Below are 16,956 nucleotides of genomic sequence, written 5' to 3' on the forward strand. Positions count from 1 at the left end.
AAAGGGCAGCCAGTGCCACATCAGAAGCTATGACATGATGCCAGTGCTGGAGGCAGACATGCTAATGCAAGTTCAGGGCTGAAGCATTAATTAGTGAAAGGTTTCAATGCCCAGCCTTGGGTTTTATAGTGTATGAAGAAAGCTCCAAGTGGGGAGCTCTTTCTGTGTGGCCCTTGTTCAATTGGCTGAAGCACCTTCCCCAGTGTGCCTGTCAGCATGCTGTCGTCCAGGTATTTAGGAACCCAGCACTTGCCCATTGGCTTCTGCTCAGCTCCCGTGGTTCCGGCAAAGCCAGGAGTACATTGTTTAGATAGTCTGCCAGGGGAAAGAGAGCAGAGGAAGATCAGCAGCATTCTGAATTGCATAACAGGCCCTGTTTTCAGGCTTTAACCAGGGTGAAGCAGGGTCAGAAAAGCAAGCACTGAGGCCAAAAAATTCCGTGCTGTGCAAAGATCTGCTAATAATTACAGTGTCACTGCAGTATTATAGGTGGTGTTTAAAATTCAAACAACTAGAGTTCGCTTTATCATATCTTTGCCCTGATCGTTATCTTCTGAAAATGTGACCTGAAGCTATCACTGTTAATGGCACTATACATTTAAATGAAATAGTTAAGAAATTATTTATCTCTCCCCCTCCCTCCGCTGCATCCCTCATGCTAATTTCACTAGGATGTGGATTAAACTACCACAAGCGGTGTGCTTTCAAGATCCCAAACAATTGCAGTGGAGTGAGAAAGAGGCGTCTTTCTAATGTGTCTTTACCTGGAGCTGCACTTTCAGTCCCAAGACCAGTACAAACGGAATCAGCCACAGCCACAGAAGAGGTATTTAATGCCCCCTTGAGGAGGAAAAATATTGTCTAAACCCAAGTTGCATAAGCCAGTGCTCCTTGTTCGAGCATGCAACCCTTACCCCTACTTTCCTTGAATTTGTGACTTGGGCGCTCTTTATTTGTACAGGATTCACCAGCTCAAACCGTCTTGCAGCTGGGTTTCAGTACCAGAGCTTGCCCTTGGAACATTTTATTCTATGTTTAAAACTTCTAAGCCACTTTTCTATAAAATATTGAATGTTGCCAATAACCTTTGGCCATTGTGGCTAGGGATGATGGGAGTTGTAGTCTAACAGCATCTGAGGGCCCATGTTTGAGAACTCCTGAGTTAAATAGTTTAAGTAATAATGAGAGTGTTTATGATCATCTTCTGCAGAAATGCCAGAGAGCCCTATGCTTAGTAATAAATGACTAGAATTACACATAGGACCTTTAAATGTGTATTCTATGATACACATTATATTAGATACCTAAGAACATGCTTTGACACTTTCTGAATATGCCTGAATAAGTAGACAGTCCAGCAGGGTCCTGTTGCCTGTGAGAAAGGTGGTTCCATTCATTTTTCAAATATTATGGTAGTAGTGTTGTGAGCCAAGCCTGATTTGTACACTAGATATGCTCCGGAGCTAGCATATGAAATTAGGCTTGTCTCACCAGTGTCACAAAGTGACCACTTCTTTATATGGTGACCATGCAGTCTGGGCACGAAAGTAGGAAGAAAACCAAAACACTCTCCAATAATTCAGTGGGCTTTATTGAGTATAAAAGAACACCAGATTCAACCTAACTGAGCAGAAAACAGAACAATCAATCAGAATTACTAATAATCTTTCCATTATAGCTAGTAATAACATCAACCCAGTGTTCCTAACTATCATATGTGTGTGGATGCATGTAAGGTCAGTATTAAATCTTCCGTTATTGTTGTTGTTTTTATTATTAATTCAGTTTCAATACTGCCCTTCAAAAAATGGCTCAGGGCAGTTTACACAGAGAAATAACAAACAAAAAGATGGATCCCTGTCTCCAAAGGGCTCACAATATAAAAAGAAACATAAGATAGACACCAGCAACAGTCACTGGAGGTCCTGTGCTGGGGGTGGATAGAGCCAGTTACTCTCCCCCTGCTAAATAAAGAGAATCACCACGTTAAAAAGGTGCCTCTTTGCCAAGTAAGCAGGGGTATAACCTAACCTATAACCTAACACAATTTAGATAGAAAAAGGGGGGTGGGGAGTAAGGAAGGCACAGGAGTGGGATGGTTGGGAATCAGGAGTTAGTAGAGGGAAGAGGAAGGGGGAAAGGGGGGGGGGGAGGGAAGTGGGATCCAAGGTTGTAGAAGTAGCATATTTACCATGGCCCGACGTGGGGCAGCAAGTGTACACAGCTTGGATCCAAGGCTTGGGAACGATGAGGCTTCAGATGGAAAAAGCTGATGCTGGATTTCACAGACAGAGTTGGCCCTTGATTCTTTGCCCCGCGACAAGAATCACTGAGCAGTCTCTTGTCTGCAGGTCCTAGGCCTCTGTTAGCTCCGCAACTAGACAGCAGGCACTTGAGATGTGCACATGAGTAAAGATCTGCTGGTTAGGCAAAGCTTCCTGGCTTTCTGTCTGGTGAACTCACTTCTTATAGTTGTTCCATCATTTGATCTCCATAGAGTCTGTTTAAAATATCATCATCCTTCCTGGATCACATAAGGTGTCAATTGCTGTTATCCTCCAGATACTGTCTTCTAATTATTCAGGATATTAGGTCAGGATATTAGGTCAGACCAAGGTACCCAGGATCTGGGTTCCATCTCCTATTAACTGGTGTTGGGAAGAATATTATTCCATTGACATTCCCAAAGCCAATTGCATCTCTGAGCTTGCAAATGGTAATCTTCTCTTGTCCCCAGACTTTCTAGTGCCTGGTCTTCAAGAATGTTAAAAGTCAAAGATGTTAGGAAAGAAGAATCAAGGCTATATGTGTGAGACAGCAATTAAATCATTTTCTTTTGTGTACATCTACCTAGGGTATAATTCTAAAAACAGCAAGAGGATATAAAAAATGCTTCTAATTCTACATTGCAAATATCTCCTCAGAGAAAGACGTCTTATCACGTTTTTTCAAGACAATTCACTGGATAGCAAAACAATGACCAAATGACTAGTGTAAACTTCCTGTAAGAGGAAATGCGAGCTCAGCAACTAGCTTTCCCCAGAGACATTACCTGAGAGCAAGTTCCAGACAGTTTTAGTTCACTCCTTTCACTCCATTGAACTCCTGTTGCAAGGAGTTCAGTGGTGCTGGCAAAGATACAGATCTCAGCCCAGCTCGCTGGACTATGAGTTCTGGTCCAACATGAATGAGCTGGACAACAACATATCCAAATTTCTAGTGTGTGTAAATCCTCCTAACATGCATCTGTAAAGGCATTCCACAGTGATAGCATTGGATATGTGTGAGACAGGAAAGCAAGCCTGGCCATTGTGTCTCTTGATTACACGTTTCACAAACATTTAGAAACAATGCTGGATTGCCCCTACCTTTGCAAAGCAATTACCATCTATCCCAAAGGCAAGTCATCAGACCTGGGTGTCATATCCTGGTCAGTTCATCTGAGTTCAGGCATTAATTGATTTCTTAATAATGTGGAATTGGACACAGTCCTGGATTTCACATAATTTTGGATTGGTAACTCTGGGTCTAATGTAGTCATCAGGGTTGCCACAACAGTAGTAAAAAATACTAAAAATATTTGTTAAAAGAGGAGGCTTCAAGAAGTCTGAGTGGTGTTGTGGGATTTCTACAAAATTTTGAACTGGAAAATGTTCTATGCATTTTCCCTTATTTTTTATAAAATTTGCATAAGATATTTTTCTCAGAAAATTGTAGAATGCAAAGTAAGAGCAAATGAATACAATCCTAGCTCATAAGCATCAGCTCAGTATTCACAAGCCCTGATTCTCTGTACATAGTGCCAATCTGAATATGTGTACAGTGACTTACATTATATATTATTATTATTTTACCTGTAGCCCCTTCGGGGGGCTTCCTAAAGGCTGGGGTTTTTGCAAAGGTTCCTCCCCCCCCCCACTGGCCTCTAGGGCCTCGCAGGGACCATTTGAGCATGTGCAGTGGCCATTTTAAAAAATCTTTTTTAAAAATGGCCACCGCGCATGCTCAAATGGCCTCTGCAAGGCCTGGCATGACCTAGGGCCTCACAGAGGCCATTTGGGCATGCACGGTGGCCATTTTGTTTTTGGCAGCCTTTAAAAAAAAATTAATTTTACAAAATGGAGCCCCCCTTCAAGTGGCGCCCAGGGCACGTGCCCTGCCTGACCTACCCCTAGATACGCCCATGCTTGTCTGTAAGGGATTCACAGTAGGCTGCCACCATCCACTTTATTTCTAGTACACTGCCTAGACATTTCTGTATACCATCTAGATATATCTATATTAGGCGGTATATAAATTCAATAAATAAATAATAAACAAATATTTTGATGTGGGAAAACCCATTCCCCATATAAGGTTCCTGGGGGTAGTATTAAAGTAGCAAAACCCTCTCAAAAAGGGCTGAGCAGTCCTAGGCCTCCAAAGGTGTGAGACTAAGGCAGACCCAAAATAAAGAGTAGTACACTTCAACAACAAGGATTTATTATCAGATTAAAATAAAAAGGTAAGCAACAAGAATAATTGTCTTTTCATAAAACAGACTGCAAGGGAGAGTTTTCATTAACTTGGCAACGCAGATTGCAAGCAATCAGTAAAGAAAAATAACTTCCTTGACGTGTTTAACTGACTTGGTCCTAACTTGTTACTTACAGACTGCGACCTTCCCATATCCCCAGCAGCTATCAGCCTGCTGCTTCCTCAGGGCTTGCCTGGGACAGACTAACTAACAAGCCAAAGCTTCTGCTGCTGGTAGCTGAGCCAGAAATCCCTGCCCAGTCCTCTGGATTGGTCCCTTTGATTTGAACTTCCTGGGCTATTTTAGCCTACTTTCCAGTAGGCTTATGAGATCACCCAGCATTCTGTGTGTGTGTGTCCATGTGTTCCTCTCTATCAACTTCGCAGCGCCTGGACCAATATGAACCAAATCGGGTACAGTTGTAGACACATAGGGACACCTCAATGGTGTAGTTTGTGATGAATGTCATCCACACCAATTCAAGACTACGGATGCGTAAACATTTGAAGTGCAAGTGGGCTAACTTGTGAACCGCATAACCGATTTGAACCAAATTTGCTACAGCTGCAGGGACACATAGGGATGTCCAAATGGCATGGTGTGTGATGATGTCATTCACTCCAGTTCAAGATGACGACCGCATGAACATCTGAGGCGTAAATGGGCTAATTTGTTGACTGCCTAACCTATTTGACCCAAATTGGGTACAGTTGAAATGATGAGTGACAGACACGGACGCCTCAGTGGCATAGCTTGTGATGATGTCATCCATGCCAATTCAAGATGGTGGATGTGTAAACTTTTGAGGTGCAAGTGGGCTAATTTGTGAACTGTTTAACCAATTTGAACCAAATTTGCTGGAGCTGTAGGGACACATAGGGACACCTCAATGAAATTGTTTGTGATGATGTCATCTACCCCAGTCTAAGATGGTAGACGCATGAATGTTTGAGGCACAAGAGGGCTAACTTGTAGACTGTCTAACTGATTTGAAACAAATTACGTACTGTTGTAGTGAGTGACACATAGGGACACCTCAGAGGTGTAGTTTGTAATGATGTCACCCACTCTGATTCAAGATGGTGGAAGCATAAACTTTTGAGGCGCAAGTGCACTAACTTGTGGACAGTCTAACCAATTTGAGCCAAATTTGGAACAGCGGTAGTGAGTGACACACAGAGATAACTCAATGGTGCAGTTTATAATTATGACATCCACCCCGATCCAAGATGGCAGACACATGAACATTTGAGGCACAAGAGATCTAACTTGTGGACTTTGATATGCACCAAATTTAGTCTAGATGTAGAGACAGTGAAAGGAAAGTAGGCTGATTAGTTTTTACTAGAACAACTTGTTTCCTTTTTAGGAAAGGCCCACACTCCCAGCAGTTGCATTAAGTGAGGTCTAGTCCTCCCTCCAATCCTTTCTCTCCCTATATTTGACTGGTGGAGGGGAACCCCAACACATTTAATGTGGTTTAAAAGTTATATTCCAAACACATTCAAAGTTCACTTTGAAATTATTTACATTGGAATACTTTTAAATGTCTTAAGATAGCAACTCGGCAGTATAATAGTGGGGGGAAGCATATATTATTTTTTAGTATGCTCAAAGATATATTGTTACTTATTATCCTGTAACTTATTGGTATGATTTCAATGCAGCAATGTGGGCTGGAAACTTTTCCATGAAAAAATTTGGTTGTGGAATTTTTTTTGACTCACATCAATATGATGAATACTCACATGTCTCATTTAATAAATTATTTTTATTATTTATTTAAAATATTCTGTACTGCCCAAAACTTGCGTCTCTGGATGGTTTACAATTAAAATCATTTAAAACATTAAATCAATTAACAATTAAAATAATTTAAAAGATTAAAAACATTTAAAACCCAGTATTAAAATTATTTAAAACTATAAATCTAATTAAAAGCCTGGATGAATAAATGTGTCTTCAGTGCCTTTTTAAAAGTTGCCAGAGATGGGGAAACTCTTATTTCAACTGGGAGCACATTCCAAAGTCCAGGGGCTGCAACAGAGAAAGCCCATTCCCGAGTAGCCGCCAGACAAGTTGGCAGCAGCTGCAGGCAAACCTCTCCAGATGCTCTTAGCAGGCAGTGGGGCTCATGGCGAAGAAGATGTTCTATTAAATACCCAGGGCCTAAACTGTTTAGGGCTTTATAGGTAATGACCAGCACCTTGTATTTTGCCCAGAAATGTATCAGTAGCCAGTGCAATTCCTTCAACACAGGAGTAATATGGTCTCTTCTAGATGACCCAGAGACCAACCTGGCTGTCATGTTTTGAACCAACTGCAGTTTCCTGAATACGTACAAAGGCAGCCTCACATAGAGCACATTGCAGTAATCCAGCCTAGATGTTACCAGCAGATGCACCACTGTTTTGAGGTTGTTCATCTCAAATGAATGCAGCTGGCGTATCAGCCGAAGCTGATAAAAAGCACCTCTGGTCACCACCAACCTGAGACACCAGGGAGAGGTTTGGATCCATAAGCACCCCCAGCCTGCATACTTGTTCCTTCTTGGGGAGCGTGACCCCATCCAGAACCAGCAGATCAAAATCGTCTCCCGAGTTCCGACCCAGCACAATAAGTACCTCTGTCTTATATGGATTCAGCCTCAGTTTTTTATCCCTCATCCAGACCATTACTGCCTCCAGGCAGTCGTCTAGGGAGGTTATACCTTCTCCTGATGATGTTGACATGGAGAAATAGATTTGGGTGTCATCAGCATATTGATAACACTCAATCTCCTGATCTCTCCCAGTGGTTTCATGTTGATGTTAAACAACACTGGAGACAATTCGGAACCCTGAGGGACACCATAGGAAAGTTCGGATTTTGAAGAACAATAGTCTCCAAGAGACACCGTCTGGAATCTGCCCGTGAGGTAGGAGTGGAAGCACTGCAAAGCAGTGCCTCCCACTCCCAATCCCTTCAGACGTTTGAGAAGGATACTATGGTCAATAGTATCGAAAGCTGCCAAGAGATCCAAAAAGATCAACAGACACACTCCCTCTATGAGTTCCCAATTGGAGATCATTAAGCATTGAAATTTAGCATTGTTTGGCCATAATGTGAAGATTGTCTGGTGTCTGCAGATGTTAGATAAAACAGAGTGAGACCTGGTGAATGTTCTTGGCAGAAAAGGTTGCTATAATGCCTTTGGCCGAGGCCTGCTCAGTTTAGGCACCCTAGACTACAGCTCCCATAATCTCCAGCTACAGTGGCCAATAGCCAGGGTTTATATGAGTTGTAGGCCAACATCTGCAGGAGGGCTGAAGTTGAGCAGCCCTGCTGTGGCCCTGACTAGTTTTGGCTTGCAGTTTACTCCAATGTGAATATATTGATGCAAACCATAAGTAACATGCTGGCTTCTGTGTGACACAGAACTCCTTATCAGGCATAATTCTTCCCAGATCAGGTAGTCCCTGCATAGAAAGTCTTTCATTTTAAAGATGATGTGTACTGTAGACTGCTAAAGGAGGTCTGTGATGAAACTTACATTCAGAAGTTGAAGAGAGAGTGATGGAGTGTGCGTGAGCAAGAGTTGCCATAGTAAACAAGCATTGAATGTCCAGAGAGGGATATAAAGGAGGACAGTTGGTGACAGAGAGGGAGTTGGAGCTGGGAGTTAGGAGAGAGAGGTTGGACAGAATGTAGCTGTGAGAGAGATTGATTTTGTGTGGTAACTGAACAAGGGAGATTATTCTGGGGTTTGTGAGAAACTTGGTCAGTGAATGTGTGGAGACTGTAGAACTAGTAGTACACTGGTGCAGTGCTCTAGAAATCTGGAGTGTTAAGCCTGGGAAAGAAACCTTGAGCAAGAAAGGTGCCCAGAAGCAAAAACTCCTGGTAACAGACAGAAAGGTCTGGGTTATTTCACCAAATCTGCACACCAAGTTTATATATCTCTGTCCAAGTTATATATCTCCCTAAGGTATATAATTATTATATACTTATAATTAATTATTATAATTAATTATTAATTATTACAATTATAAAGAAAGAAAAAGCCCTCTGAGAGAGTCCAACAGCTGTCTTATTTAGTAACATTGTAGATAAGTTGATGTGCCTTGCAGAGATTTTTATTTCAATCCTTTGGAAACAAACTTATTCTTTCTTTGTTCTACATTTTAAGCCTTGCTTCTTTTATGCACTGAACATATATGCCTATCCTGCGCTTGTAAGGCTACTTGCCCAAGGAGTTAAGTACTGAGAGCAGGATAATAAATAATCATATGATGGCAGCGAAAGAAAGCAATAACTTAGTACATTCCCAGAACATAGAGACCAAGTTGATATAAAATAATATAAAACAAAACACTTCCTTGGACTTGGGAGACGTATTAGGGTGGGTTTCTGACAAGGCTTGTAACTGAATAAGGAGCAAGAAGAAGTAGGTGGCTAGAGAAAAAACTTGGAGGAATTAAGTTCACAGTTCTGCACAATGCGTTTTCTAGTGTTGTTCTTCAGGATGGGGTGGGTTACACACTTTAAAAAGACTCTCCATACTGTTTCTGTCCTCTTGATATGGTTCCTATTTTAGTGAGTAACATGTATGTCCCCCATATGCTTGTACCAGTTCATTAATGCAAGTGGATCTGAAGGTTTCCATTTATAAGGAATATTCATTTTAGCTGCAGTCAGTAAGCAGATAACCAGATTTGATCTGTAGCCTACTTAAATGGTAAATTTGAGGAAAGAGTTGATCCATATGTTCCTTTTTCATTATGATAAAAGCAGCGGTTTATTAATAATACTATTGTATTCATGTTATGTTGTATTTACTAATATTATATTTATAATGATGATGATGATGATGATGTAGCCAAAAATTGGTGGGACCATCAAATTGAAAAAGTTGAAGAAAATGAAGATGTGAAAATATTATGGGACTTCCGACTACAAACAGACAAACATCTGCCACACAATACACCAGATATAACTGTAGTTGAGAAGAAAGAAAAACAAGTCAAAATAATCGACATAGCAATACCAGGGGATAGCAGAATAGAAGAAAAAGAAATAGAAAAAAATCACCAAATACAAAGATCTACAAATTGAAATTGAAAGGCTGTGGCAGAAAAAGACTAAAATAATCCCAGTGGTAATTGGCGCCCTGGGTGCAGTTCCAAAAGACCTGGAAGAGCACCTCAACACCATAGGGGCCACAGAAATCACCATCAGCCAATTACAAAAAGCAGCTTTACTGGGAACAGCCTATATTTTGTGACGATATCTATAACAACTGACAATAAAATTCAGCCATCCCAGGTCCTTGGGAAGGACTCGATGTCTGGATAAAACAAACCAGTCGATAACACCTGTCTGACTGTGTAAACAAGAAATAATAATAATAATAATAATAATAATAATAATAATAATAATAATTCAATTTCTATACCGCCCTTCCAAAAATGGCTCAGGGCGGTTTACAAAGAGAAATAACAAACAAATAAGATGGCTCGCTGTCCCCAAAGGGCTCACATTCTAAAAAGAAACATAAGACACACACCAGCAACAGTCACTGAAAGTACTGTGCTGGGGGTGGATAGGGCCAATTACTCTCCCCCTGCTAAATAAAGAGAATTACCACGGTAAAAGGTGCCTCTTTGCCCAGTTAGCAGGGGACCTAAGCAAAATAAGAATTTTTTAAAAGCTCAAAATCTTTAGGGACACATTCCACAAAAGTGTAGAAACTCCTCTATTTATTGTTCTTCAAATTTCACTATATTATATCTATTGCTGTAACTCTTACCTGTGTTCAGAAGCTGAAGCCCAACATGTCTGTTTTCTGCAACCCTCCCACCCCCTCTGGGTTTACCTCCAGCGTAATCCAGAACCCAGTAAGAGGATTCCCTCCTGGAGTGGGCGTCCAATTTGGATGGAAAAGATGGTCCTCTGCAGGGTGAAGGTTCCACATACCTTTGCTGTCCATTCTTACACTCGACCCACCATATGCCAGTACTGCAAACGGCTGCTGAAAGGTCTTTTCCGCCAAGGAATGCAGTGTAAAGGTAAGATAATCCATTTTCTTCAGCAACAACATTAATAACGGTTATTTAATACTTTAATACATTCCAATGTTGAAAATCAAAGCTCAGATTAAAATTATTTCAATAGATAGTGTTGCAGACCTTGACCTGCTTGATTACCAGATTAATCTTTCTGGTGCCCCAGAAGCAGCCAAACAGCTGAGAGGAGAGCACTGCCTCGTTGCTTGGTCCTCTCTTGCTGCTCGGACAAAGCTCTGCTTGCTGGTCCACCTTAGGTGACATGGTTGAAGGGACAGGCAGGTGGGCGGCGGTGAAGGCTGCTTCTGCAGTAGTCACCACATGTTATTTCCAGGGCAGGCAGGTTGGAATCGCTAGTGAGCCCAACCTCCAACATGCTGCCATTGCAGCATCTTCTTGGCGGCTCGCTGCTTGGCACCTCTGCCAGTCCTTTTCCAGGTCCGCTGCCCAGCCGGTGTTTCCTCCCTTCCTTTCCCTCTGCCCTTCTGCTCCTGCCAACTTTTCACCTTCCCCTGCCCTAGTAGCACTAGTTCCATAGGAACATAGGAAGCTGTCATATACTGAGTCAGACCATAGGTCTATCTAGCTCAGTATTGTCTACAAACAGGCAGCGGTTTCTCCAAGGTTGCAGGCAGGAATCTCTCTCAGCCCTATCTTGGAGAAGCCAGAGAGGGAACTTGGAACCTTCTGCCCTTCCCAGAGCGGCTCCATCCCCTAAGGGGAATATCTTGCGGTGCTCACACTTCTAATAATAATAATAATAATAATGAGGATGATGATGATGATGATGCCCCAGTGAGGCACTACCTTGACGTGGTTGTGGGGCTTGCGTGCTCTGAGGAAGGTGAGAGCTATGCCAGAGGTCCAACCATACTGGACAGGTCTCACCAGAGGAGCCAGACAAAGAGTGCCTCTCCCATCAACAATATGGTGAGACGTAACTTTAATAAATCTATACCAGATCGGTCGTCGCCCAGGTCAACAAGGACCGCGCCAGGTGCTATAGTCCCTGGACATCTGGTGGCAAGTGGGCAACAGGATTCAGGATCTTCAGTTGAGCAACTAGGGCTGAAGACAGCAAAGTTACTGGAAGAAACGTCGCTTAACCGAAAAAAAATATGAAAAATGCCAACAAGGAAATAATGATCTGCTATTACAAGTCTAGTCCAACTAGAAGAGATTATTTTAAAAGAATGTACCAAATTTGGAAAGAGAAGCATCCAGATACAGAAATAACAGAACAAAGGCTAGCAGACCAGAGAAGATTCATAATAAGAAATAAAGTATTCACAGGAGTTGAGCTGGAAGAACTGCAAAGAGCAACACAGGCTCAAGATATGGAAGAAGAATTACCACCAACTGAAGCAGTTGCTCAGGCGCAGGTGGAGGAGGTGTCGGAAATCGAGGATGCCACTGTTGCTGAACTGTTTCAAAATCAAAACCAGGCAACCACCCCTTTGCCTTCACCTCAAAAACCCAAATGCCATTTAACAGAAAAGCAACTAGAACTAAAGCAAAAAATAACTGAGCACATGAACCAAACAACCACCAGAGTTCGACTTCCAGCTCTAAAAACAGTTGCCAAAAAACAACTTGCTTAGGCATTAAAAGATGTCAGTGCTGCACTTGCAGAAATAACAACCAATAATTTGCAAGAAACAAACCAACTAATGTACAGTGCAGCAACAATAAGAACACAAGAGCTCGGATATAAGATCAGTGGACCTGTAAAAAAAGAAAGTAGTACATCAACTAAATGGAAGATTAGATTAGAAAATAAAATCTCCAGGCTTAGATCAGATGCTAGTAAATTGAAAGATATGAAAGACAAGAAGCTGAAGAATGAAAACACCAAACAGTATCTGATCCAAAAATACCACCTAGATTCAATGAAAATTAGAGAAGTCCTGGAAATAATAAAGCAGCAAATAACAGCAGTGTAAAAGAAGATTAGCAGATACGAAGCTAGAATTACACAACACAGGCAGAATCTCCAATTCCGGTCAAATCAGAGACATTTCTACCAAAGCATAGAAGGAGAAACTGCAAGAAACATAGAAACACCAAACAAAGAAGAAACAGTGCAATTCTGGGGGAAACTATGGGACAATCCAATAGATTATAATAAAAAAGCAGGCTGGGTGAAAGAGGTTGAAAAATGTAGCTAACAAATGCAAGATCTAATAATAACACCAGAATTAATAAGTGAAAGAGCAAAGAAAATTAAAAATTGGACTGCGCCAGGTGACGAACTGCATGGCTTTTGGCTTAAACACCTAACAAGCCTTCATAAACAACTATCAAAACAGTTGAATCTTATTTTGCAAGGAGGTGATGTTGAACAATGGCTAACAACTGGGTAAACTCATCTCATCATGAAAGACCCAGCAAAAGGAGCAGTTCCAAGTAATTATAGACCGATCACCTGCCTGCCAACCATGTTCAAATTATTAACTGGAATAATAGCAGATGAAGTGATGCAACACTTATTAACTAACAAACAGCTTCCAGTTGAACAGAAAGGAAATTGCCCAAACACAGAGGCACAAAAGACCAGCTGCTGATTGACAAAATGATTTTAGAAAACTGCAAGAGAAGAAAAACCAATCTAAGTGTTGCATGGATTGACTACAAGAAAGCCTTCGATTCATTGCCTCACACATGGATACTAAAATGTTTAGAAACAACTGGGGTCAGCAAAAACATTCAGATATTTATAAAAAAAGCAATGAGCATGTGGAGTACACAGTTAACAATCAATGGTGAGACACTTGGACAGGTTAGCATTAGAAGAGGCATTTTCCAAGGGGACTCACTATCCCCTCTGTTGTTTGTAATCGCCATGACCTCACTTTCACAAATACTAAACAAAACAGGCCTCGGATACCAAACATCTAAAACATCCAGTAAAATAAACCATCTGCTGTACATGGACGATCTGAAGTTGTATGGAAAGTCCCAGTGAGAAATTGAATCACTGCTAAACACTGTCCGTATATTCAGTAGCGATATAGCAATGGAGTTTGGACTAGACAAGTGTGCTGCATTAATAATGAACAGAGGGAAAATAAGAAAAACAGAAGGAATAGAACTGCCCAATGGAAGCAAGATCAAGAACCTGGAAGAGAAAGAACATTACAAATACTTGGGCATTCTCCAGGCTGATAACATCGCGCACACTGAAGTTAAAAGAAAAATTGGAAGTGAATACATCAGGAGAGTTAGAAAAATCCTCAAGTCCAAACTCAATGGCGGGAATACCATACAAGCCATAAACACCTGGGCTATACCTGTTATCAGATACAGTGCAGGAATAATAGACTGGACCCAGGCAGAGCTAGAGACGCTAGATCGTAAGACCAGGAAAATCATGACCATCAATCATGCTCTGCACCCCCGGAGTGATGTCGATAGGCTATACCTCCCTCGCAGCTCAGGTGGAAGAGGAATGCTGCAAGTCCATCAAACAGTATAGGAGGAGAAAAGAGGCCTTGAAGAATATATCAAGGACAGTGAAGAAGATGCACTTCAAATGGTCAATAACGCAAAACTATTCAATACCAATGAAACAAAGCAGGCCTACAAGAAAGTACAAGTCAAGAACCGAGCAGAAAAATGGAAAAATAAGCCCCTGCATGGTCAAAATTTGCACAATATAATTGGAAAATCAGACATCACCAAGACCTGGCAATGGCTTAAGAATGGCAACTTGAAGAAAGAAACAGAGGGTTTAATACTGGCCGTGCAAGAACAGGCACTAAGAACAAATGCAATAAGAGCAAAAGTCAAAAAATCCACAACAAACAGCAAGTGCCGCCTTTGTAAAGAAGCAGATGAAACAGTGCACCACCTAATCAGCTGTTGTAAAAAGATCGCACAGACTGACTACAAACAAAGGCATGACAAGGTAGCAGGGATGATACACTGGAACATCTGCAAAAAATACAAGCTACCTGTTGCGAAAAATTGGTGGGACCATAAAATTGAAAAAGTTGAAGAAAATGAAGATGTAAAAATATTATGGGACTTCCGACTACAAACAGACAAACATCTGCCACACAATACACCAGATATAACTGTAGTCGAGAAGAAAGAAAAACAAGTCAAAATAATCGACATAGCAATACCAGGGGATAGCAGAATAGAAGAAAAAGAAATAGAAAAAATCACCAAATACAAAGATCTACAAATTGAAATTGAAAGGCTGTTGCAGAAAAAGACCAAAATAATCTCAGTGGTAACTGGTGCCATAGGTGCAATTCCAAAACAACTTGAAGAGCACCTCAACACCATAGGGGCTACAGAAATTACCATCAGCGAATTACAAAAAGCAACTTTACTGGGAACAGCCTATATTCTGTGACGATATCTATAATAACAGCAACAACATTGACAATAAAATTCAGCCATCCCAGGTCCTTGGGAAGGACTCGATGTCTGGATAAAACAAACCAGTCGATAACACCTGTCTGACTGTGTAAACAAGAAATAATAATAATAAATAATTCGATTTCTATACCACCCTTCCAAAAATGGCTCAGGGCGGTTTACAAAGAGAAATAACAAATAAGATGGCTCCCTGTCCCCAAAGGGCTCACATTCTAAAAAGAAACATAAGACACACACCAGCAACAGTCACTAGAAGTACTGTGCTGGGGTTGGATAGGGCCAGTTACTCTCCCTCTGCTAAATAAAGAGAATCGCCACATTAAAAGGTGCCTCTTTGCCCAGTTAGCAGGGGTAATGCCCAGTTAGCAGGGGTAAGTCTAGTCTCTCATTCGTAGGCAACCAGGTTTAGCTAAGGGACAAGTCATGCTTGCTACCACAAGACCAACTCTCCTCCTATAGACCAGCTCTTGGTCTAGTTTGGGGAGGTGGAGCAGCTGCACTAAGACAGAAGTGAACCCTTGCTGGGCAATTCCCGGGAATCGGACAGTGGAAATGCAGGGTGGTTTCTGCAGAGTTTAAAACTACTACTATTACTAAAACATTAAAAATGGTTGGGTTTTTTTTTAGTACTGGTGAGTTAATTCTCCTGTTTTTTAAAGTCTTTGCTAGGCAGGGTTTATCCTGGTTTGCATTTGAATGGGAGACGTGTGAGCACTGTAAGATATTCCCCTTAAGTTAAGGGGAAGGTTCCAAGTTCCCTCCCTGGCAGGAGAAGCCGCTGCCAGTCTGTGTAGATAATCCTGAGCTAGGTGGACCAATGGTCTGACTCGGAGAAGGCAGCTTCCTATGTTCCCAATCAACCCTGAAATATGTAGGGGCATATTTCAGTTGTTGTGACTAAGATAGGAAATGCTTTTTTGGAGCCATTTGGGATCTGGTGGTTTTTCTTATAACTATGACAAGTAGTGTGTGTTCATAAATTGCACATGTTTTACACTTCCTTCTCTAGAAGGCCTTTATATTGAGGCTTGGTCATATATTTCTTTACATCTATGAATTGATTTAAAATCAAAATGATTAATCAGCGGAAACTTTTAAGAACATAAGAACAGCCCTACTGGATCAGGCCCAAGGCCCATCTAGTTCAGCATCCCGTTTCGCACAGTGGCCCACCAGATGCCACTGGAAGCCACAGGCAAGAGTTGAGGGCATGCCCTCTCTCCTGATGTTACTCCCCCACAACTGGTACCCAGAGACACCCCGCCCCCGAGGCTGGAGGTGTCCTACAGCCCTCTGACTGGTAGCCATCAATAGATCTCTTCTCCATGAACTTATCCAAACCCCTCTTAAAGCCATCCAGGTTGTTGGCTGTCACCACATCATGGCAGAGAATTCCACAAGTTGATTATGCGTTGTGTGAAAAAGTACTTTTGTTTGTTGGTCCTAGATTTCCCGGCAACCAATTTCATGGGATGACCCCTAGTTCTAGTGTTATGGGAGAAGAGAAGAATTTCTCTCTATCTACTTTCTCCACACCATTTTTATAGACCTCTATCATGTCTCCCCGCAGTCGTCTTTTTTCTAAACTAAATAGCCCCAGGTGTTGTAGCCTTGCATCATAAGAAAGGTGCTCTAGGCCCTTGATCATCTTGGTTGCCCTCTTCTGCACCTTTTCCAGTTCTACAATGTCCTTTTTTAGATGTGGTGACCAGAATTGTACGCAGTACTCCAGGTGTGGCCGCACCATAGTTTTGTATAAGGGCATTATAATATTAGCCGTTTTATTTTCAATCCCCTTCCTAATGACCCCTAGCATGCAATTGGCCTTTTTCACAGCTGCCGCACATTGAGTTGACACTTTCAACGAGCTGTCCACCACAACCCCAGAATCCCTCTCCTGGTCAGTCACCGACAGTTCAGATCCCATCAGCATATACTTGAAGTTGGGGTTTTTCGTTCCAATGTGCTTCACTTTACACTTGCCAACACTGAACCGCATTTGCCACT

The 16,956-nt window shown here is 41.7% G+C and overlaps 1 protein-coding gene across 5 annotated transcripts in view; it reads left to right on the top strand.

Moving 5' to 3' along the window:
• Positions 1-16,956, top strand: part of PRKD3 (protein kinase D3) — a 138,697-nt gene that overhangs the window by 64,254 nt on the left and 57,487 nt on the right. For all 5 annotated transcript variants that reach the window (XR_008317700.1, XR_008317701.1, XM_053302847.1 and 2 more), the window contains 2 exons: positions 672-826; positions 10,377-10,563. Coding sequence is in view for 3 of the 5 variants with exons in the window: in XM_053302847.1 (XP_053158822.1) it covers positions 672-826; positions 10,377-10,563 (342 nt within the window). In the remaining 2 variants the exon portion in view is untranslated. The remainder of the gene's footprint in view (positions 1-671; positions 827-10,376; positions 10,564-16,956) is intronic.

The sequence above is a fragment of the Hemicordylus capensis genome, chromosome 1 (genome assembly GCF_027244095.1).
Source record: "Hemicordylus capensis ecotype Gifberg chromosome 1, rHemCap1.1.pri, whole genome shotgun sequence".
Lineage (NCBI taxonomy): Eukaryota > Metazoa > Chordata > Lepidosauria > Squamata > Cordylidae > Hemicordylus > Hemicordylus capensis.